General features: G+C 37.1%; 1 protein-coding gene across 1 annotated transcript in view; it reads right to left on the bottom strand.

The window, feature by feature from the left end:
• Positions 1–26303, bottom strand: part of LOC101896163 (uncharacterized) — a 192805-nt gene that overhangs the window by 104167 nt on the left and 62335 nt on the right. The window contains exon 3 of the mRNA XM_059125948.1: positions 24539–25630. Within this exon, the coding sequence (XP_058981931.1) occupies positions 24539–25473 (935 nt within the window). The 5' untranslated portion in view covers positions 25474–25630. The remainder of the gene's footprint in view (positions 1–24538; positions 25631–26303) is intronic.

Below are 26303 nucleotides of genomic sequence, written 5' to 3' on the forward strand. Positions count from 1 at the left end.
ATATCATCTACAAAAAAATTGAAAATTTGTTATTGGACAAATGGGATAAGAAAAAGTAGAGAGTCACTGATGGAATACAGGATAGATGTACCAAAGGGCCTTTTTCCTGGAATTTCGAACTTTAAGGTTACGAAAAGTACCTAAACGGTACTAAACTTCTAAAATGGTACCATTTTGTATTATGTGAACGGTATGAGAATCAAGGTTGGAAAGTAAGTTTGATGTATGAAGCCGGTTTTGAAAATGCGTACTTAGTGTGCGAATTGTACTAAATGGTACTTAATTTGGAAGTTTTGTTTAGGTTAATCGGATGAAAGTGGAATTATGAATATTTTTTAATAATGTTGGCGCTTGGTTTGTGCTAAAGAAGTGATTTTGGGTATGTGTACTACAAGTACTCGAGAAGTACTAAATTGTACTATATTTGGCGCATTTGAATCTGAAACTGGGTATAAGGATCGCTGTTAATGTGTAGCCTGGACATATTAAGGTGTTTTCGGAAATGCGTCCTATATACTTTTACGAAAAGTACTAAATGGTACTAAATTTGTAACAACAGATGAAACTGGTATTTTGAAGGCTATTATTAGAGCCCGGGTTGGTGCTAGGTTTTTACTAAAGAGGTGGTTTTGGAAATGTGTACTACAAGTACACGAAATGTACTAAAAAGTACTATATTTGGTACAATTTGGCATTGAGTGAACAGATAATGCTTGAAATCAGATATTTGGTATTGATGCCGCTGTTCATATGTAGCCTGTACGAAAAGTAATGAATGGTACTAAGTATGATATTGTGTGAAGGAGTAGAGATCAAATTCTAAAATGTGATATTCAGATTACTGATGGTATCTGTGTCTGTGATTTGGCGATGGTTTGGACATGCGTCCATATATGTACGTAAAGTGCTTACCGGTATTAAATTTGGTATTGGGTGAAGGGATAGGGATAGAATTATGAAATTTGATATTAAGATCTCTGTTGGTATGTGGAACTGAGATATGGAGGTGGTTTTGGGAATGTGTACTACAAGCGCACGAAACGTACTATATTTGGTACAATATGGTGTTGGGTGAACAGACGGTGATTGAAATCTAAAATTTAGTATTAGGGCCGTAGGACGTACCAGAAAGAGTGGACCGATATATTCTATCTCCACAGCAGATCTTGGGTAATAATGTATATCGCAATATTCCATTCGGCAAATATTGAAAATGAGTCCGGGGCAAAGCCACTGCAATTCCAAAAAGTGCAGGAACTTACACCGCAACAGAAAGAAAATAGACTCAAAAGAACTAAATAGTTGTTTCGTTTGGCCGAAAGTGGTGAACTGCCGAATTTGGTTTTCTCCCCTCCGATGCGAAAACATTCGTTGGTCGTGTTTACTTGCCAAAGAGGTGAGCTGAAAATGTGCACCTTCAGTTGGCCACCAGAACTCATGTGCCGGCCATGGTGATGTTGTGGGCCGCCATAACAGCGGATGGTCGCTCTACGCTCGTAATAATCGATCGTGGCATCAAAATAAATGCAGAATATTATCGCGAAAATATTCTGGAGGGTGTATCAAAGCCTTGGGTACGCAAACATTTTGGCCGAAGACCTTGGACATTCCAACAGGACTCAGGACCAGCACCATTGCACTCAGCAAGCGCCACCCAAGAATGGTTACAAAATAAGGTTCCTCGATTTATTTCCAGCGCACCAAAATTTCCGAATTTTGGAAAGCAAGGTTGGCACTAAAAAAACCAAAGTGTCGATCACCTCCAGCAAGCGCTTTGCCGGGAATGGGCCAAAGTACCGCAGAGCAACATTCGGGCAGCGTGTGACGATTTCATTGGCCTTTGAAGGCCATAATTCGTGCCAAAGGTGACCAATTCGAACAAATCTAAACTTATTCTGAAATTTGATGCTATTTCCGACAATTTTTGTTTTAAATAAAATTTTTCAATAAAATTTAAAAAAAGTGAAAATTATGACGTTTGACTTTGTTGCATTTTTTTAAACATAGGCTTCTATTTTGACCTTAAACACATCTCCATACAAAATCTCGTGAGGATCGGTCCATGATCGCAACCTGTGGCATGTTTACAATTTAAGATGAGCAGGCGGACGGATACACATAGCTAAATCAACTCCATATATAACTTCCCATGTGCATCACCGATATTTCCAGGTCTAACATAATGTTTGGCCCAATCAAACCTATAATACCCCCAACACCTTGTGTTGTAGGTTATAGCAAATACAATATATATCACATTAAATATAAAAAAATTCAAATGTGTTTAAAACAACTCCACTTCGACACACTCGATACATAATTTGATGGCAAACATTTATCACCGGACACTGAACATAAATCATAATGGTAAGCAATTTAATAACAATTAAATGCCACTTAAATTAACACTTCAAGACATTTATCAAGTAATTGGGAATCGGTGGATAGATGGAACTTGTTTCGAGTTGCACTAACATCAAGAGGTATTGGGGCCGTCCTCCTCCTTGTCTCAAAGATCATTCCTAACATCGACAATTGCCACTACTCCTTGTGCATAGTAAAGTAGTCCGTTTGGTTAAGAGGTGGTGTGTGCGTCTGTGTATACGAGTAAATGGGTTGAATTGTTTGTTGCATATCAAACATAAACAACAAATTGTGTTCAAACATGCATGAGTGATATAACAAAAAAATTAACACGATTGCACGAGTCTCTGATTTCAAGATATAAACAATGGTATTCTCAAGATTTTGGGGGGAGAGGGAGAAATAACTCAATTCCACACACACACCCAGCATCTAGACTCCTGCAACACTACATGCATTACTCGCAACCAGCCAGTCAGTCAGCCTGTCACTCAGTCATCAATATGCAAATCAATAAACTGCCAATGCTCTCGGTCTCCGTATACACAAACTATAAACTAAACATAGGCAAACTGGCACCCAACATGCCCCCGCACACATTTCACTTCACTTGACTCACAACAACAACAACACATCTTCTGCATCTGATTGCTTTTACAACAAAGACACATGTAATCATGTACTCGTCGTCGTATGTGCCGCCGCTACCATCAGCACCAATTGCCAGTTGCAACATGGTTTGAGACATGGCAACTTTGTCCTGGCAAGCATTTAACATTGAAAATTAATTGATTTATCGATCAATGATTGGAGTTGTTGCTGTTGTTGTGGATGATGCTTCTGTTATTGTTTTGTCTTCACAAACTCATTTGCCGAGCCGAGAGCAGAATCTATTTTAAATAATCAAGACATGAAATTACATGACGGCCAGGAACACTGCAATTGCATGTCAGGAATAGGCCAGAATAGAATACAGCTATTTGACCCGATTAATTGAAAATTGATGAACCTGTTCGAATTGAGATTGAAGTGTGTGCAGTAAGATTCTGGAGGGCACTGTCAATGAGTGTGGGTACATATCGTTTGATACGGCCAAAACGGGCCTCATCGAAATAACGGTTTTAGACCCTAGGTATCTTTTGACCAAATCCAGAAAATACAGAAAATTTGGAGTCGATCTAGAGATGTCCGACAGTCCGTCCGTCTGTCTTGCTGGCTGGTGCGTATGATAATTCTCGAAGAGAGTATCTGATTTGGTCCAAACTTGGTACATCGTAATATTATTATACCCTCAGCTATATGGCTCGAGAGGGTATATATCATTTGATACGGTCAAAGCGTGCCTTGTCGAAATAACGGTTTTAGAACCTAGGTATCTTTGGTCCAAATCCTTTTCAGGACATTTGGAGTCGATCTAGCCATGTCCGTCCGTCTGTCGGTTCGGTCTGTCTGGCTGGCTGGTGCGCACGATACCTCTCGAAGGGGGTATCCGATTTGGTCCAAACTTTGTACATTTCAAACTTAGATCGAGTTCGGAGATGGGCAATATCGGTCCACTCCTTCGGGTACCCACAAAAGGTCGAAATTTTCAAAAAATATATTTTCTGCACCGAAAGAGAAACGATAATCCAATTTTGCTCCAACTTCGCAAATCCTAATATTTGCGTAAGTGCTACGTCAAGTGCGATAATGGACAAGATCGGTCCACTCCATCAAGTACCTCCCCTACATAGGATTAAAATATTGAATATTTTCAAATATTATAAAATGTGGTGTAATAAGCCGATTGCCTTCAAAATTCACATATCGCAATAATTTTATTAGCCCAAGGTCTGGTGTTAAGGTGGAGCATATTGATCCACTCCTTCAGGTACCTCCCCCACAAAAGGTCGGAATTTTTAATACCCATTAAGCTCATACAACGCGAAATTAACATCCGATTCTATTTAGACTTGGCACATCTCAATATTTTCACCAACACAAGATGTGTTATAAAGACGGTAGATATCGGACGATTTCTTCTGGTACCTCTCCCACAATGGGTCAAAATTGTGAATAACCAAAACATTTATAAAATCCGAAACAAGCACCTTGTTCTCTTTATATTTCACACATTCAAACACTTTTGCTTACGGAAGATCTGTTGTAAAGGAGAAGATTCGGCGGTCCACTCCTTCTGGTACCTCCCCCACAAAAGCTAAAAATTTTGAATATCCATGAAGCTTATTAAACGCGAAATGAACATCCAATTCCATTCAAGACTTTGTACATCCCAATATTTCCACCAACACAAGATCTGTTATAAAGATGGTAAAGATCGGACCATTTATTCTGGTACCTCCCCCACATAAGGTCTAAGTTTTGAATAACCAAAGCGATCATAAAATCTGAAATAAACATCCGGTACTCTTCACATTTCGCACATCCCATTATTTCTACTAACACAAGATCTGCTGTGAAGATGGGATATATCGGACCACTCCTTCTGGCACCTCCCCCACAAAGGGTCAATATTTAGGGTATCCATGAAGAACATAAAACTCGGAATTAACATCACTCCTACAAACACGATCTGTTATTAAGGTAATATATATCTGCGAACCCCTTCCAGCACCTCAGCCACGAAGGGTCACAATTTTCAATACTTTTTTTCTGTCATAATGTGCGAAACATGTCAGCTATTCTTTACAACTAAATATTTCTCACACCCAGAAACCTGAGATGAATATGGAATTTATGATTTCCATTAAAATGGGATATAAATGTTCGATTTTCTTGTAATTCTGCCCATACCAATATTTGTATCTGTATTGGATGAAGTATGAGAATGTAATACTTCGGTCGACTATATCTGGGGCACATCACGTACATTTCAACATTTTCTAAAAATTATCACATTTTTCATATAAAGTGAAGGAGGTAGTCGATATGGTCCAAACCTGGCACCTAGCAATATTTATATCACATTTATTTACGACCGAGACGAAATTGACAATATTGGCCAATTTGAACAATCATAACAGAATTCCAAATATATTTAAATAATTGAACGTTGGCTGAAAGTATACATCTGTCGGCAAAACCGACTTATACTTTTTAATTTGTTTTTTTTTTTACAATATAAGTTAAAAAAAAAAACAAATATAAATTTAATAATTTTTTTAAAAAAATTTTATGCAATTTTTCTAGTTAGCTCTCTAATTTTGGCACTTCAATTAGATTTACGCCAGTGTAACCAAAAATCAATTTTTTTTCTTAAATTTTTCTGCTTATTTTATGTAAAAGATTGCTAAGCAAATAAAAAAACAAGTAAGCAAAGGCTACAGTCGAGCGGGGCCGACCGTTGAATACCCTACAACACTATAATCAACGATACAGTTTATATAGGCGAGATACTCGAAAGAATTCCACAAGATATTGTGACATATAATAAAAGAAAACCATCAGGTTTCGTTCTCTAATTTTCGAATAATAGCAACTTAAACTAATTTGCTCATTTCCAATTTATTGGTAGATGTTGCACGTAAATGGTCTTCCTAGATCTGGAACCAATATTTCCCAAATACCTATAAGAAGTGGCAAAAGATTAATATTTATTATTGGTTTTTGACTGAACGAAATAAGCGTTAACGAAATAGTCAGAAGTGCGTCTTTCCTGTATTTGTGAATTCTCCAAAAAGTCTCTGGAATGGACATTTTCGTATTTTGTCTACAAAAGTTGGCAAACTATTTCACACATTGAATATTTTGGGATGGCCATCCAAAACTGCTTGGCTTTTGTAATGTCCGGTAACTCCCATTCAAATGTGCGTGAGGATCGGGCGATAATTACGACCTGCTGATAATTTTGCAGTTTTTGGTCCATTTCAACCCCTAAATATACGGCGATCATCTCCAAAAAGAGTAGGCTTCTATTCTGACCCTCATCTTATCCCCATGCAAAATTTCGTAAGGATCGGGCCATAAATGCGATCTGTATATGATATCCTAACTACTTAGTATTGTTAGCTGTAGAAATATTACCAAATGTTTAATTCAAAATGAAAATATGCCAAAAATATGACAAAATTGAAAAAATATGAGAAAATGTTAGAAAATCAATATTTTCATCTTTAGAGAGATATTTTTATGCGATTTTTTTAGACGTTTTTTCTTTCCTGCCAAGAGGCCATTCTGAGTTAATGAGAACTGTCGAAATCAGTTCAGCCGTTCTCGACATATAAGAGATCTTTCAAGCATATCTTCTTTTATAAACATATATATCGCACATATTTTCTATATATCCGTTTTGTTGGATGTTAACATCAATGTAAAGATCAGAAGTAACCTTGTCATGGCTTTGTGATTTCGCCGGGATTTAAAATATTCGCGGTTTAATGAAAAATGTTGATTTTTTTCAACAAAAAAGATATGGTCTATTTTACCCGCTAAATATTATCCGATGACCACCCAAATTAGTAGGCTTCTTCCCCGCCCTAAACTCTAGCTACATGCGAAGTTCCGCGTCGATTGGTCTATAATTGCGACCTGTATAGCTACTGCAAAATCCGACATTTTTTCAGTTTTTGGTCCATTTCAACCCCTAAATATTATGCGATCATCTCCAAAAGAAATAGGGTTCTATTCTGACCCTAGCCCCACCTCCATTCTAAATTTCGTGAAGATCGGGCCATAATTGCGACCTGTAGAGTGATTACAAATTAACATGGACAGACGGACAGACGGACAGACGGACGGACGGACATACATAGCTAGATCGACTCAACTCGGCGAGATAGGAAGATCCATATATACTTTCCTATGTGGGAAATCAATATTTCGAGGTGTTACATAATTTTTGGCCCAATCAAACTTATAATACCCCCAACACATAGTGTTGTAGGGTATAAACACCCAGCAGGAACCGACCCAATATAGTTCACACCTAAAACAATGCCACCAAATTATTTTTATTAAACGCACAGCTGGAGGGGGTGAAGAAAGTGTTTTATTTAATTTAATTTTTTTTTTGAAAAAGATACCTGTCAGTTATGTATGGAGATATCACCACATTTAACAAGTGTTGTATAAACACTATCAATGGCACACAAAGCTGAAGGTGCCTTAACACTTGCCAGCGAAAGGTCTTTGGTAATATTTGATATCTAAACAATGATAAAATCGAAATTCTCCTTCTGCCATCAAAGCATCTATGGGTAGTAGCATCATTTCAAATAATCTTTTTTTTTTTCAAATACTCCCACAGTTTCGCTTTCTTTGCCACCCATCAAAGAACTTCACACCTTATCAATTTGTTAGTTTGGTGTTAAATTCCAAAACTTTTTTTTTTGTAAACCACACAGGTGCCGGAATCGAATTCGCCTTTTGTACACCATCACACAACGAATAATCAATAATAGTTTAATGGTTTATTTGGTGTTAAATTTAACACTGCAACTGAGAGAGAGAGAGAGAGAGAGAGAAAAAAAAAGGAAAATGCCGCCACCATTCAAATCTCACCTGTAAATGTTAAGGAGCCACACCATGAGGCCGTAATATAAAAGTGCGAATAAAAATTCCAAACCGCTCCTACTATTCATTGTTACATTGTAAGTTGTTTACACCTGGCGGGGGTAATTACATTCAATTTTGTATTTTATGAATGGCAGAATCATTTAGTAAATCTTTAAATGTAAATATAGGCCAGTGTAATAACAAAAATACAAAGTTCGTAATGGAAGGTTTTTTTTTCGAAGATATTTTTATAGACTCTATGCATATCTTCTGCATAAGAAGCCGTTTTTACAGAATGGAACTGACTGAAGACCTTTATTCAGATTCTTGGTAGAATTTTTACCTATTATCTACAGAATGAGATGAGAAAACTGCAACCAACTTCAGACTGCTGTCATTTCTAAGCCACTCGTCCGACAGCTGTTAAAATTATTCCAGTGAAAGTTCATTATATTGTTTAGAAGTGTACAAAAGCATTTTGGTGAGAATTTTCCAGAACAAAAGTTATTCGTGATGGATTACAAGCATGATAGTGTGATTTCTTTATATTTGGCTGAAAACCACAAGTGGCTATCGTTAGAACACTCCAGCATTTAAATGTGAATAAATCTTTTGTGTCCCGTACCATCGCTCGTAGCGACTGGTAGCATAGTCCGACGTCAAGGAAGTGGACGGAAGAAAACAGCAACATTAGCAGAAATGGTTCGAAAAGTAAAGAAGCGACTTGATCGAAACCCGAGTAGCAGTGGCCAAAACATGGCTCGTGAGCTGAACATATCGCAATATTCCATTCGGCAAATATTGAAAAATGGGCTCGGGGTAAAGCCAATGAAATTACAAAATTCGCTTGGCCGAAAGTGGTGAACTGCCGAATTTCGTTTTCTCCGCTCCGATGAGAAAACATTCGTTGTCCAGCGGTATGTAAACAAACCAAATGATCGTGTTTACTTGTCAAAGAGTTCAGCTGAAAATGTGCACCTTTTTTTGGCCACCAGAACTCAAGCATCGGCCATGGTGATGGGGTGGGGCCGCCATAACAGCCGATGGTCGCTCTCCGCTAGTATTATTCAACCGTGGCATCAGAATAAATGCCGAATATAATCGCAAAAATATTCTGGAGAGTGTATTAAAGCCTTGGGCACGCGGACCTTGGACATTCCAACAGGACTCAGCACCATCGCATGCATTATTACAAAATGAGGTTCCTCGCTTCATTTCCAGCGCACAATGGCCACCAAACTCTCCGGATACCAATCCGTTGGACTATTGTGTCTGGAGTATTTTGGAAAACAAGTTTGGCACTAAAAAATACCGAAGTGTCGATCACCTCAAGCAAGCGCTTCGCCGGGAATTGGCCAAAATACCGCAGAGCAACATTCGGGCAGCGTGTGACGATTTCATTGGCCGTTAGAAGGCCATAATTCGTGCCAAAGATGATCAATTCGAAAAAATATAAACTTATTCTAAAATTTTATGCTATTTCCGACATTTTCGGCATTCATTCAATAAATTTAAAAAATGTATAAATTATGGGGTTTGACTTTGTTGCAGTTTTTTATCTCACCCTGTATATATGAAGCCGTGTTACAGCTTCCTCAAATTTAAAGCGGTAAAGAAAAATTAAAAATGTGGGCCGGGCCAACTATATATATGAGGCATGTGTTAATTTTTAGAAAATGTTGAAAGTGATTTTATATTCGTTTTGGTTATTAAAAAATTTGACCCTTTGTGGAAGAGGTACAAGAAGGAGTGGTCCATCTTTATAACAGGTCTTGTGTTGATGGAAATAATGAAATGTGTAAAGTCTGAATGAAATTGGAGGTTACTTTTGCGTTTTATGATCATTTTGGTTATTTGAAACTTTGATCCTTTGTGGGGTAGGTACCAGAAGAAATGGTTCGATCTCTACAATCTTTATAACAGAGCATGTGTTGATAGAAATATTGAGATGTGCCAAGACTGAAGGGAATCGGATGTTAATTTCGTTTTTTATGAGCTTCATGGATATGTAAAATTTTGACCCTTTTTGGGGAAGGTACCAGAAGGAAAGAACCGATATATTCCATATTCAAGCCAGACCATTGGTTAGTAAAGATATTGTGATGTGCGTAATTTGAAGATAATCGGACACTTATATCACATTTTATATGAGTTACAATTATTCAAAATTTTTACCCTTTCTAGGGGAGTTACTTATTGTAGTGGACCGATATTGTCAATTATCGCACCTAACCTAGACCTGATGCAAATATTAGGAATTCAAAAGTTGGGGCAAAATTGGATGATCCTTTCTCTTTTTTGTGCTGTAAAATATTATTTTTTTGGAAAATGTCGACCTTTTGTGGGGGAAGTACCAGACCGATATTGTCTATCTTCGAACTCGATCTAATTTTGATAATAATATTACGATGTGCCGTGCTTTAACCAAATGACCTATGATGGATGGGTTTATTTCACATTCCAAAAAAACCTTTTTCTTACACCTACGGGCCAAAGCAAATCTTTGAAGAATCTTTTACAAAGTCCTGATGTCCAAAAAAAAAAAAAAAACCTGATGAGCTATGGTGTACTGAGAAGGTATTTTTCTTCAACACTTAACGGAGTTCGATATAACATAGTCCACTACTATCCATATTAAAAAATTCTTTTCCATATATCTGCACAACATTACCCGCTCCCATTATGCCATTTTGCAAACATACACACGTCTTTACGCCACATCTCTGGCGTGGGCTTGGGCGCCAATTGTTTTACACACAACCTCTAAATTAAGCACAACGTTGCTTTGCTACATTTGCATTTACCTCGTCTAACCGAACAAAATACGTGCTTTGCGTTCACTATGTTTCATCGTGAATTTCCATAGCTTGAAAAAAAAAATAATTGAAAATAATTTTCTATCACCTCTCCTCTCTTCTCTAATTTATTTTCAATTAAAAATAATTTAAAAATTCAATTTTTTTTTTCAATTTTGCACGTGTTGCATTTAGGTGTAATGCAACTATTCGTTGCAACATTTCGCCATGATTGATGTATGACTTGTGTAAGCAAAGGCCGTGGTATGATGTGAACAAAGTTTGAGGAGTTTTTTTTGTGGTTTGACAGAGTTTGCAGGGATGGGAATTTCATAGCGTTAAACTGGTCAAGCACAGTTTATTGATATTTTTATGGTCTCCACCAAAAATGGGGGGTATGTTAGAAAAATTAAATACCAGTCGGAGACTCCATTCAATTTAAATTCAAAATAGATTTTGCTATGCCCGTGTGTTGAAATTACAAAAAAACTTGAATTTGAATTGAATGAAGTCTCCGACTGGTATTCAATTTTACTTATGAAAATAGAGCTAAAACAAGAAGACACGTGTATCGGCATTTTGAAAGTTAACATAACAAAGTAACGTAAAAAGAGGTGACAAATTCACCCCTATATAATTTTTTTTTTGAAATTTTTATATAAATATTCCTTGAAACCCGTTGATTTTAGCTATATAGGGTAATATTGCTGACAAAAAATGTGAGATTTTTTGGAAGTAAATTTTCACCCTCAAGCGCGTCAACAAAGGGGCCATTTTTGGCTGTTGTTTTGAAAATATAATTAAATTATTTTACAAAATTGTTCATCATAAATTTCTACTATGGGTCCCAGAAGACATCAAAATCCGAAATCTTACTTAATGTCAGGAATTCATATGACGTCCAAGAGAAAAATATTCTTCATCAAATCTCACTATAAGGCACCAAAGAAAAGAAATCAATATTTTCATGGCATAGGGTAAGTGTACCTGTAGTCGGCACTTTTAGGATTTTCGTGATTTTAATCGCTCACCATTCTGAGTGGAACTTTTCAATTATTACAAAATTAATTTATTCAGATTCGAAATTTTGTATAGTTTTTGCAATAATAAATAAAGTTTTAATAACTTTTTATTAAGTTTTGCCTTGTTAAGGCGAAGATCATATGTTTTATGATTTAAGTTTTTGTTTTCTCTTTCGAGACGAGCTTAACGATCTGAATTTGCAGTGAAAATTTCATAAATTTGTAGTTTTATTAAAACAATGCTTTTTTTTGCCAGTAGTCGGCAACACTTGCTAATTGTCGGTATGACATGTTCCAACAGTCGGCATACCAATTTTTTTTGTAAGAATAATTAATAATAATAATAAATTAATTCATTAAAATATAATATTTTTGTTTAGTTAAAGTGATTCGACGTCTTTATTGTACTTTTCTTAAGAATATGGTTTGTTGAGGACCTTCACAGACAAAAATTTAATTTTTATTAGAATAAATCATCTTTTCTTAGCGAAATTGTACACAAAGATAGCTGACGATATATTTGAAGTAAACAAAATACATTTAGTTATAATAGTTTCATTTATTTGGGCTTAAAAATAAAAAGTGCCGACTACCAAAAAAAAAAATTGCATCTACGTTGCCAAAAAAACCCCGAAAATCGTCCATATTTTTTGATAAATTTCTCCTCGGAGTTTTTTCGAGCTGATGCTTGAAAGTAACATAAAATTTAATTTTTGGCAGAAAGTGTTAAAAGAAGAAATATTCTCCACAACGTTTCATTATAAATCTAAGACTAAACCATATATCTAGGTACAATAGTTTTTATGAAAATTACATTCAAAATGTCCTACAGAGTACCCTGGAGGAGTATTGTCTATATAAAGAGTGAAATAAAAAAAACAGCAACGAACCCAAACGTCAGAATTTTAATTGTTTTTTTTTTTTAATTTTATTGAATGAAAGCAAAAAATGTCGAAGATAGCATCAAATTTAAGAATAATTTTAGATTTGTTCGAAATGTTCACCTTTGAAACGAATTATGGCCTAAAAACGACCAATGAAACCGTCACACGCTGCTCGAATGTTGCTCTGCGGTATTTCGGCCCATTCCCGGCGAAGCGCTTGTTTGAAGTGGTCGACGACACTTTGGTATTTTTTAGTGCCAATCTTGCTTTCCAAAATACTCCAGACACAATAGTCCAACGCATTGGTACCCGGAGGTTTTGGGGCCATTGTGTGCTTGAAATGAACCGAGGAACCTTATTTTGTAACCATTCTTGGTCGGCGCGTGCTGAGTGCAATGGTGCTGAGTCCTGATGGAATGTCCAAGGTCTGTTTGCGTGCCCAAGGCTTTAATACACCCTCCAGAATATTTTCGCTTTAATATTCGGCATTTATTCTGATGCCATGGTTGATTAATAAGAACGGAGAGCGACCATCGTCTGTTATGGCGTCACACACCACTATGGCCGGAGCTTGAGTTCTAGTGGCCAACCGAAGGTGCACATTTTCAGCTGACCTCTTTGACAAGTAAACACGATCATATTGTTTCTTTACAAACTGCTGTACATCGAATGTTTTCTCATCGGAGCGGAGAAAACCAAATTCCGCAGTTCACCACTTTCGGCCAAGCGAAGCAACTCTTTAGCTCTTTTGGGTCTATTTTCTTTCTGTTGCGGTGTAAGTTCTTGCATTTTTTGGAATCTCAATGGCTTTACCCCGAGCTCATTTTTCAGGATTTGACGAATGAAATATTGTGATATGGCAAGCTCACGAGCCATTTTTTCGGCCACTGAAACGAGGGTTTCAATCAATCGCTTCTTTACTTTTCGGATAATTTCTGCTGATGTTGCTGTTTTTCCGTCTACCTCTTTGACGCTGGGCTACGGTATCAGTATCACAATAAGGAGTTATGGTACAAGGCACAAAAGATTTATTCACATTTAAATGCTGGAGTGTTCCAACCATAGCCACTTGTGGTTTTCCAGGCAAATATAACGGAATTACACTATCACGCTGGAATTCCATCACGAATAACTTTTTTTCCGGAAAATTCTGACCAAAATGCATTTGTACGCTTGCGGACAATAAAATGAGCTATCGCTGGAATAATTTTAAGAGCTGTCGAACGCGTGGCTTAGGAATGACAGCAGTCTGAAGTTGGTTGCGGTTTTTTCATCTCAGCCTGTATACTTTGTGGGGTCTAAAATGATTGCGAAGTTCAGTACGAAAAATTTAGTATACCCATTTTTTGGTGGTGAATTTTAAATATTCCCTTTGAACGTACGACTTTCCAACCCTGTCATACAAACTCTCAAATATGTTTAATTGAAACATCTGTCACGTAATCCATCAACATGTGCGGATGTTGCATTCACACTCGCGTAAATTGCTATATTTAGCATTTATAAAAAATGGTTTTAAAAAAATACCAGTTTTTATTAAAAAATCGCACAAGTAATTTATCAACGGGTGATGAACTTAATGAAGATTTTAATTCTGTTTTCGTTTCGGAACATCTACAAGTCCTAGCCAATTAAGGACTGGAGTAACTCCACTCATTGCCAATTTCCGCAATTAACTTATCTACATCGGGTGTGAAATTGAATTCGTTATGGATTTTTGTGTTAATTTATTTTAAAAAACGTTTTTTGTTGTTTCTGTTTTTGAATTCTAGACAAGCATTGGCCATTGGAACAGCTGCTGTTCCAATATCAAGCAATCCATTTGTCTGTTATTCATGTTTAATGTATATGAAGGTGTGTCCCTCCGGAGAAAAAAAAAGGTTTATTGCATAAGATTTGAAACATTTTTTGTAAGCGAGTAGAACAAGAGGACGAACACTCGAAGCTGATAAACAAAAAAATGGATACACGACTCAATATTAATGGCAAACATTAACACCCACTTTGTATCGAAATGCGGAAAGAACTTCTTGCCTGGTTCTTTGATAAAATCTTGAAAATAAATGATGTTTTTGCGATTTTGTTTTTTTTTGGGGAATTTGTAAAAAAAAATAGTATTTTAGGTTTTTCAAAACTAGATTTTTACAAGGTCACTTACATGCCAGCCATCCACTCACAATACAGGGTGAGGTGAGAAAACTGCAACGAACTTCAGACTTCTGTCATTTCTAAGCCACTCATCCGACAGCTGTTAAAATTATTCCAGTGACAGCTCATTATATTGTTTACAGGCGTACAAAAGCATTTTGGTAAGAATTTTCCGGAACAAAAGTTATTCGTGATGGAATTCAAGCGTGATAGAGTGATTTCTTTATATTTGGCTGGAAAACCACAAGTGGCTATGGTTAGAGCACTCCAGCATTTAAATGTGAATAAACATCCTACCATCGCTCGTTACCGTAATACTGGTAGCGTAGCCCGACGTCAAGGAAGTGGGCGGAAGAAAACCGCAACATCAGCAGAAATGGTTCAAAAAGTAAAGAAGCGAGTTGATTGAAACCCGCGTCGCAGTGGTCGAAAAATGGCTCGTGAGCTGAACATATCGCCGCAATATTCCATTCGGAAAATATTGAAAAATGAGCCATTAAAATTCCAAAAAGTGCAAGAACTTACACCGTAACCGAAAGCAAATAGACTAAACATGAGATAAAGATTTGCTTCGATTGGCCGAAAGTGGTGAACTGCCGAATTTGGTTATCTCAGATAAGAAAACATTCGTTGTCTAACAGTGTTTACTTGCCAAAGAGGTTAGCATAAAATATGCATCTTCGGTTTGCCACCAAAACTCAAGCGCCGGCCATGGTGATTGTGTGGGCCGCCATAACAGTCGATGGTCGCTCTCCGCTCTTATTAATCGACCGTGGAATCAGAATAAATGCCGAATATTATCGCGAAAATATTCTGGAGGGTGTATTAAAGCCTTGGGGACGCAAACATTTTGGCCTCAGACCTTGGACATTCCTACAGGATTCAGCACGCGCCCCACCCAAGAATGGTTACAAAAGGTACCTCGCTTCATTACCAGCGCACAGTACCCACCAAAATCTCCGGATACCAAACCATTGGACTATTGTGTCTGAAGTATTTTGGAATATACCAAAGTGTCGATCACTTCCAGCAAGCGCTTCGCCGGGAATGTGCCAAAATATCGCAGAGCAACATTCGGGCAGCGTGTGACGGGGTTTCATTGGCCGTTTGAAGGCCATAATACGTACCAAAGCTGACCAATTCGAACAAATCTAAACTTATTCTGAAATTTGATGCTATTTCCGACATTATTTGCTTTTATTCAATAAAATTAAAAATAAAAAATAAAAATTATGGCTTTGTTGCAGTTTGTTTTATCTCACCCTGTAAACAAGCCATCCATTCACAATATCAAAACAGTTTTTAAAATTATTTTTAAATACGTTTGCTAAATATATTAGTTTTTATATTTTAAATATTCACTTTAATTATACCCTACAACACTATGTGTTGGGGTATTATAAGTTTGATTGGGCCAGAATTTATGTAACACCTCGAAATATTGGTTTCCCACATAGGAAAGTATATCTGGATCTTCCTATCTCACCGAGCTGAGTTGATCTAGCTATGTATGTCCGTCTGTCCATGTTAATTTGTAATCACTCTACCGGTCGCAATTATGGCCCGATCTTCACGAAATTTAGAATGGAGGTGGGGTTAAGGTCAGAATAGAACCCTATTTCTTTTGGAGATGATCGCATAATATTTAGGTGTCGAAATGGACCAAAAACTGAAAAACCCTGATTTTGCAGTTGCTCTACGGGTCGCAATTATGGACCAATCGACGCGGAAATTAGCATGGGGCTAGAGCTAGACTATACATTTCTGTTAAATAAAAGTCAAATTTCCATTAAATCGCGAATATTTTTAGTCCCGGCGAAATCATAAATAGACGAACAAATCAATTCTGACCGTTACGTAGATGCCGATAGTAAATATATCGGATGTATATAGCAAAATATATACAATGTATATATACAAAGAAAGGGGATGTTAGCTAGAATGCTTATATCTCCAGAATGGCTGGAGCGATTTTGACAAATTTTGTAAATTTAGAATGCTCTTTTGGCATAAAAGTATAAAATCTAAAAAAATTGACTAAAAAGATACCAATAATGATGTTAATATAGATTTTGTAGTATTTTGTGAAATTTTTTTATTTTTTCATATTTTTTATCGCATGCGATTTTTTCAATTTGACTTATAATATTGAATTGTATACATTTTGTAATATTTTTTCACCTAACAACACAGGTTTGGGTTATTATATACAGATTGCAATTATCGTCCGATCCTCACGAAAAGGGTAGGGTTAGGCTCAGAAGGGCTAGGCCTATTGTTTTCAAAGATGTCCGCCGTATATTTAGGGGTTAAAATGGACCAACAACTAAAATGTTCCTGATTTTGCAGCCGTTATAAAGGTCACAAATAGAAACTAATGGACACGAAATCTCGCATGAAGTTAGAGTTTAGGACAGCGGGTAGAATGAACCACAACTTTTGTCTGAAAAATACCAACATTGCTTACAGGCGATAGCCGAAAAACACAATATGCGAACTTCTGTCCTTTTTTGCTGATTTCGTTGACGAATATAGCCAAATATCCTAGACAAGCAAATCATATAGATGAGTCTAAATTTAGAAATACAGAGGGACCTCTTGCTTTTTGGGATCATCGCACAATATTCAAAAACAGGGAATATTTCCTGATCACACAATTGAAGCCAATCGACACGCCTGAGAATAAAGTTAGGGACAGGGAAGAAGTCTAGCATTATGTATGGCCATTGGATTATATTTAGCTGTAAAATGGACCACTACAACTAACAGCACGACGAAGTTCGTAAATATTGGTTAAATGTCCCAGGCCAAAATGCTAGTAATATCTGGGCTGTGCTTCGTGACATAATTTCAAAAGCGAAATCTTCCAAAATGGATTTGGACATAAGGGGGCTTCTAACATATTGTAGTGTTGTAGGGTATCACATGGTCGGCCCCGCACGACTGTAGCCTTTGCTTACTTGTTTTTTTTTTTTTTTTGAAAATAATTATTCTGCAATTATGTACCATCTTAAAATGTTCCCCCATTTTATTACCCTTTCACATGTTTCGATCATCAATATTTTTTTTCTTTGCAACGTTCTTTTTTTTTCTGGCTTTCCAATAACATTGCATTCGCATTTGATTCTGTTTTCACTGACATTCGAACGGAATAATATTTTTTATTGTTGTTGTTGTATAAATGAAATGGAATATTAAATTTGCATCAATGCAATACCATAAATATTAATTAACAATTTAGCTGTGAAAGCGGCGAACACTGGCACTCGCCTGGCAACGGCGACAATTCGCATGAATCTCAAATATTTATTTGCCATTGTGCATTCATTTATTCATATTTACATACACACACATGTGTACATAGCATGGGGAAGGGGGTTCTTGTGGCAAAATGCATGCATAGTGTTAGCAGCGGAGGATTCATAAAGGGACTTGGGCTTGTAGAAACGGATCTATTTTAAGAAGAAATAATTTTACAAAAGATGAAGGCCTCCTCCTTATAGAAGATTTGTTGAAGGTCTTCTAGTATAAAAATTTCCTTAAAAGGCTTTGGAGAATCTTTTGAAGGTAATGAAGAAACTTTTAGCAAATTTTTTATAGAAAGTCTTCAAAAATTCTATAAAAATTTTGCTAAAATTTTCTCGCCTTAGAACACCTCTGGAATGTTGTATTTTTTGAGGGTTTTTTTTCGATATAGAGGACCTGCTAAATGCCTTTAATCGGCAGAAGACCTTTTTAAGGTTATTCATTTTTATACCCACTTATTATTCATTCAGCCACTAACCGGTCTTAGTCTTTGAGTAATATTCGTTTTAGTATATTTGTAGGCGATCTAATCATATCCGTCCGTACATCTGTCTACGTCGATATACCCTCCACCATACAATGATAAGCCCCATTGTTTCAATTTGTCACTCCGTTTGCAATACCTCGAAATATCCATCGGAGACGTGTAAAATTTTAAGTCGATTTAGCTGAGTCCGTCTGTTGGAATCAAGATAGAGTCCACATTATTTAATATTTATTATGGTATTGAAAATGCCTATATGGGCCCACGTTCAGGTGTAGCCCCCGGTACCTCAGGATTTTCTGCCGCAAATTGCAATTTAGCTGAAACTTTACAGATGGGGTTCGCTCTCGGTAGGTGTGTTCTCTCCTTGCAAAAACATTTCGATTGAGGTCCACCAATAGGTATAGCCCCCATATAGCGGTAAACTCTGAGTTTCGGTATTTTAAAAATTTTTGCCATAATTTCTAACAATGGGTTTTGTTATTTATTTATATTTATTTATACTCTCAGCCATATGGCCACCGGGGGTATATATCATTTGATACGGCCAAAACGTGAATCATCGAAATATTGACCCTAGGTCTCTTTGGTCAAATCTCTTTCAGTCGATCTGAAGGTGACCCTCCATCTGCCTTCCTGTCAGGATGTCTTGTGCGCATTATAACTCTCCAAGGGAGTAACCGATTTAATCCAAACTTAGTACATCCTAATATTTTGGTCAAACCTACATTGAGTTCGGAGATGGGTTATATCGGTTAAATGCTTCTGGTACTTTCCCCCAAAAGGTCAAACTTTTTATTCGATTTCAGGTAAAGAGAAATATTTCGTAAAGAATCACCGACATGTTTCGCAAATGATGGCAGACAAAAGTATTGAAAATTGTGACCTTTTTTGTGGGTGAGGTACCAGAAGGGGTTCGCAGATATATATATCATCTTCACAACAGATATTGGGTTAGAAAAAATGTTTGTATGTGTGAAATTTGAAGAGAGTTGGATGCTTATTTCGCTTTATTTAAGCGTTTTTCGTTATTCAAAATTTGGAACCTTTGTGGGGGAGGTACCAGAAGAAATGCTTCGACTTTATAATAGATGAAAATATATATGTACCAAATTTGAATGGAATCGGGTGTTAATGGGATCGGGCGTTTTATGAGTTTCATGGATATTTAAAATTTTTACCTGTTGTGGAGAGATACCAGAAGGGGTGGAGCGATATATCCCATCTTCACGCCAGATCCTGTGTTAGTAGAAATAATGGAATGTGTGAAATATGAAAAAAAAACCGGATGCTTATTTCGGATTTTATAATCACTTTGGTTATACAAAACTTTGACCCTTTGTGGGGGAGGTGCCAGAAGGAATGGTCTGATCGCTAACATCTTTATAACACATCTTGTGTTGATAGAAATATTGAAATGTGCCGAGTTTGGAAGGAATTGGATGCCCATTCCGCGTTTTACGAGCTTCATGGCTATTCAAAATTTTGACCCGTTATCTGGGAGGTACTAGAAAGAGTGGAGCGATATATTTCATCTTCGCACCAGACTTAGGGTTAATAAAAATATTGTGATGTGTGCAATTTGAAGACAATCGGACTCTTACATCACATTTTATAGGAGTTATAATTATTCCAAATTTCGACCCTTTGTTGGGGAGCTACTTGAGGAAGTGGACCGACATTGTCCATTTTCGCACCTGGCCTTGCACGGATGCAAGTATCAGGATTTTCAAAGTTGGAGCAAAATCGGATTATTCTTTCTCTTTCTGTGCATTTTGACCTGTTGTGGGGGATATACCGGAAGGAGTGGACCGATATTGCCCCTCTTCGAGCTGGATCTAATTTTAACAATAATATTACGACGTACCATGTTTAGACCAGATCAGATACTTTCTTTGAGAGTTATCGTGCGCACTAGCCAGACAGACGGACATCGCTAGATCGACTCCAAATGTCCTGAAACGGATTTTGTCCAAGGAGACATAAGGTCTTAAGTCGTTATTTCGATGGGGCACGTTTTGGCTGAGGGCATAAAAACAATCGAGAGTATTGCACGTTTCCCGGTTTTCACACCAACAAATGTCTCTGTCAGAGACCATCAAGAAAACTCACTTTCAATATTCAATGCAGTCCATATGTTTTCCATAGCATTAATAAAATGAATAGAATTTCTAACAAAAAAAAAATTGTTATAAAAAATGTAAAATATAAACACTTTTTCTGTCATGACAATATTTATTGGCATTTATTTATATTTTTTTCCAATTCAAAGACAAGCTATTGATTTAAATAAATTGTGTTCTGTGTTCCTTACAATTATTCTCCTCGGACATGAAATTCTTAATTTTATGACAGATGTAATGTTGTTGTCATTCGGACAACAACAACTGGTTCTCACAACCGACAAATGAAATATTGACAAAGAACTTGCTTCGAGTGCCTCATGTCATATTTTTAATAAATAAAACAAAAAAATGAAAATAAATATAGGCGCCAAATGCATTTCAAAACATTTGCATATTTAGCCGGAGCGAAAGCCCAAGCCCTGTTACTGAATTGCTGAATAAACATTCATTTGTGTTTGAGTTGGATTATTAATTAATCGGTTCTTTCTCGTTGCTCTTTCATTGTCTTGTGGACACTTGTAGATAATTATGTTTGCATTTTTTTATGATCGACTGGCTGCTTGACTGACTGACTGCCTCTTTGAGACAATTGGCTGCAGACTGAAATTGCGGAGAAAATTGCAGAGTTGAATGGCTGACGTTTGTTTTTTTTTTTATTGACTTGTAAAAGTAGCGTAATTAAATGTTTATTGTTTATTTGTCAACGGCGCTCATAAACAAATTGTAATTTACAATTGCAATTAAGATTTAGCATTGAGTCTGGTCAGGCACGCTTTTTTGCTGGTCCGGTTTTTGCTGTTAAAATGTTGTTTGATATGGATAGCAATTATTTGATTTTAAGAGGATTTTTTTATTTAAACTTTAAAATGGTTAAAAAATTGGACAAGCTTTTAAGTCTTTTGTAGAAAGAAGACCATATAATAGGCATTCCATAGAGAGAATGATTTTTATTTTTATATGGTCAGAGAGGTTATATTTTATTTGATAAGGCCAAAACGTGCCTCATCGAAATAACGGTTTTAGACCCTATGTTTCTTTGGACCAAATCCGTTTCAGGACATTTGGAGTCGATCTATGGATCGCTCACGATAACTCTAAAGGAATTTTTCCATCCTTGGTATATCGTAATATTATTATCAAACCTAGATCGAGTTCGGAGATGGGTACCTAGTAAATCTAGTATTTGCATCAGTTCTAGTTCATGTGCGAAAATTTACGATTCGGTTCACCCTCTTAAGTACCTCCCCACTAAAGGTCAAAATTTTGAATTTCCTTCAAATTACACACATCACAATCATTTTATTAACCCATCTAGTGTGAGGATGAAATAAATCGGTCCACTCCTTCTGGTACCTCCCCCACATTTTGAATATATATGAAGCACATAAAATACGAAACTAGCGATTCCATTCACACTTGGCATATCTCAATATTTCCATCGACACAAGATCTGTTATAAAGATGGTGGAGATCGGGGCATTTCTTCTTGTACCTCGTTAGAGCACTCACATTTAAATGCTGAAATGTGAATAAATCTTTTCTGTTTCGTACCATCGCTCGTAACCTTGCTACTGGTAGCGTAGCCCGACGTCAAGGGAGTGGACGAAAGAAAACCACAAGAAAACCACGGAAGAAAACCACAACATCAGCAGAAATTTTGCGAAAAGTACAAAAACGACTTGATCGAAATCCGCGTCGCAGTGGCCGAAAAATGGCTCGTGAGCTGAATATATTGCAATATTCCATTCGGAAAATATTGAAAACTGAGCTCGGAGTGAAGTCATTGAAATTCCAAAAAGTACAAGAACTTACACCCCAACAGAAAGAAATTAGACTCAAAAGAGCTTAAAAGTTCGTTGTCCAGCTGTTTGTAAACAAACAAAATGATCGTGTTTACTTGACAAAGAGGACAGCTGAAAATGTGCAGCTTCTGTTGGCCAACAGAACTCAAGAGCCGGCCTTGGTGATGGTGTGGGCCACCGTAACAGCCGATGGCTGCTCTCAGCTCGTATCAATCGAATACAAAATTGAGCACGCAAAGATTCGGCCGCATACCTTGGACATTCCAACAGGACTCAGCACCATCGCATTCAGCATGCGCCACCCAAAAATGGTTACAAAATTAGGTTCCCCGCTTCATTTCCAGCGAACAATGGGCACCAAAATCTCCGGATTGCAATCCGTTGGACCATTGTGTCTGGAGTATTTTGGATAGCAAGGTTGGCACTTAAAAATATCAAAGTGTCGATCACTTCAAGCAATCGCTTCGCCAGGAATACCTCATGCAAAATACCGCAGAGCAATATTCGGGCAGCGTGTGACGGTTTCATTGGCCGTTTGAAGGCCATAATTCGTGCCAAAGGTGACCAATTCGAACAAATCTAAATTTATTCTAAGATTTTATGCTATTTCCGATTTATTTTGCTTTCATTAAATGAAATTTAAAAAAAAATGTAAAAATTATGGCGTTTGACTTTGTTGCAGTTTTTTTTATCTCACCCTTTATATCCAGAATTCAAGAAGATTTTCTAAAATTAGAAAGTTTTTGAATGTCTATTCCAGGTAGGAAACCATACGAAGATCCTTCTGAGTCTCGATTTTAAATAGAAGACCTTCTGTGGGTCTTTCACTGATAGAGGAACTTCATTGGAAATGTGTACTAAAACTGTACAAAAAGTACTAAATGGCACTAAATAAGGTATTTGGTGAAGGGAAATAGCAGGAATCCTGAAATTAGATATTGAGCTCTCTGTTGATATCTGTGTTTGAGATTTGGCGGCTATTTGGAAATGCGTCCTATATTTGTACGTAAAGTACTAAACGGTACTAATGCTGAAATTTTATGTTGAGCCGTTTGTTGGTATCTGGGATTGAGATATGGAAGTGGTTCTGAAAATGCGTACTATAATTGTACGAAAAGTTCTAAATAGCACTAAATTTGCTATTAGGTGAGGGGATAGTGCTGGAATCCTGAAATTTGATATTGACCTCTCTGTTGGTGTCTGGGATTGAGATATGTGAATATGTACTAAAATTGTACGAAAAGTACTAAATGGTACTAAATTGGTTATTAGGTAAAGGGAAAGAGCAGGAATCCTGAAATTTGATATTGAGTTCTCTGTTGGTATCTGTGTTTGAGATTTGGCGGCTGTTTGGAAATCCGTCCTATATTTTTACGAAAAGTTCTAAGTGGTACTAAATTAGGCGTTGGGCCAAGGAATATAGCTGGGATCCTGAAAATTGATATTGAGCTCTCTCGTGGTGTTAGGGATTGAGATATGGAAGTTGTTTGTTCTAAAATTGTACGAAAAGTACTAAATGGTACTTAATAGAGTATTGTAGGGAAGGATAGGTCTGGAATCCTGAAATTTGATATTGAGCTCTCTCTGAATATCTGGGATTAATTTATGGTGGTGGTTCGGAAATGCGTCCCATATTTGTACGAAATGTGCCGAATTGGGTATGGGTGAAGGGATAGAGCACGAATTCTGAAGTTTGATAATGAACTCTCTCTTGGTGTCTGAGATTGATATATGATCGTGGTATGCAAATGTGTCCTAGATTTGTACGAAATATGTCTTATATTTGTAAAAGTGTCCTATATTTGTATAAAAAGTACTAAATGGTACTGTATTTTGTTTTGGACGAAAGGTTAGAGCTGACATCCTGAAATTTGATTTGGCGGTGGTTTTGAAATGCGTCCTTTTTTTGTACAAAAAGTACTAAAAGGTACTAAATTAGAATCCTGAATTTTGATTTTTATGTACAAGGACTTTTTATCAATAGAAAATCCATTGTAGGGCTTTACCGGACCGGTCGATCGGTTGGTATTTTATTCGATCCAGTATTTGATTAGGATTTTTTCCAAATAAATTTACCCCCCAAATATTTCAAAAATTACATGACTACAACTTACTTTTCCATATCTTTGGCATCCATGGGGGGATTGCGATTAATAACATTCGTTTCGAAGGGATCCTCAGTGGTGGTCTTCGACGATGACGGTGGTGCATCGGTGACCGGTCCCGTTGAATAACCCCGTCGCGCCGGTATTATTGCCGGTGGTGGCAATGTTGTAGTTGTGGTTGTCGGCCGCCGTGGTGGCACATATCCGCCACGTCTGGACCAATCGGGAATGATACGCTTGCCGGTGGCACTGACAAACTCCACATCGTCGCTGTTATCATCACCTTTGCCCGCAGCATGATTCGATGGCAACAACGAGTTATAGGTGTTTGTGTGGATGTTGTAGGTGTTGTAGGCCCATTCGTCGCGTGCATTGCGTCTGGCGTTGAAGCGTCGCTGAACGGCTCGATTATAGAAGTCATCCTGATTTAAACGTTTCAATTTTGTTGCGTTGAAATTCTTTGGTAAATTTACGGCAGCATCGATTAGTTCTACTTGGGATGTTAGAGATTTGGTTTCTAATTTCTTCGACTGCCTGTGGTTGTGTGGGGATGTGGTGATGGCTGGTGAAGATGATGGTGATGAAGACGCCGCCGCCATGGCAACTCCTGGTGTTGTTATGTGATGCCTTTGTTGGTGTTGTTGTTGTGATCTTGCCGTTGGCTGTTGATTTAAATTCTGATGCTGATGCAGATGCGGCCGATGTTGATGGTGATGATTGTGATTCCTGTTGTTCGGATGCTGCTGCTGATGATGATGTTGATGATGGTTATGCGGATGTGTATTGTGACGTGTGTGATGCTGTGTAGTTTGTTGCAAATGTTGTGACGCCTGTTGCTGCTGCTGCAGCTGTTGTGTTCTTGTGTCTACGGTCTCAGCTAAAACCGTTAATAGACCACATAATACCACAAACATTATGTGGCTAAAAGCATTTGAGAGTTTCATTTTTGTTGTTGTTGTTTTTTAATTATTTTTATTTCTCTTTGGCAGGTATTTTGTGGTATTCTCTTCTGTGTTCCTTGACTTGCTTAGCAATGGAGATCGACCACAACTGGTGCCCGAGGTGGAAGCTGCGGTTTAATTGACTGCGTTGAAAATGATCCTGCAATGAAGAGTAAATGAGAATTTATTTTATTAAAAGCGTTCTACTGAAATTTGAGAAAATACAAAGATAAATATTTGAAATCGATATTTTTTTTATAACCTACAGCATAGTATATTTAGTTTGTCATTCATGTCATTACAACGACAAAATCGGGCGAACTCAAATGGAGAACATGGCCAAAACAAAAAATCGGGGGGGCTATATCAAAATGTGGATCGATATGACCGATTTTCTATTTAAATGATTCAGAAAGAAATCCTAAGATTCTTATCATATCGCTGTATATACAGGGTGAGATAAAGAAACTGCAACGAAGTCAAACGCCATAATTTTTACATTTTTTTGTAAATTTTATTAAATTAAAGCAAAAAATGTCGGAAACAGCATCAAATTTTAGAATACGTTTGGATTTGTTCGAATTGGTCAGCTTTGATACAAATTACGGCCTTCAAACGGCCAATAAAACCGTCACACGCTGCCCGAATGTTGCTCTGCGATATTTCGGCCCATTCCAGGCGAAGCGCATGCTTGAGGTGATCGACACGTTAATAACTTTTAGTGTCAACTTTGCTTTCAAAGATACTCCAGACACAATAGTCCAACGGATTGGTATCCGGAGATTTTGGTGGCCATTGTGCGCTGGAAATGAAGCGAGGAACCTCATTTTGTA

This window comes from Musca domestica, unplaced genomic scaffold, assembly GCF_030504385.1.
Source record: "Musca domestica strain aabys unplaced genomic scaffold, Musca_domestica.polishedcontigs.V.1.1 36, whole genome shotgun sequence".
Taxonomy (NCBI): domain Eukaryota; kingdom Metazoa; phylum Arthropoda; class Insecta; order Diptera; family Muscidae; genus Musca; species Musca domestica.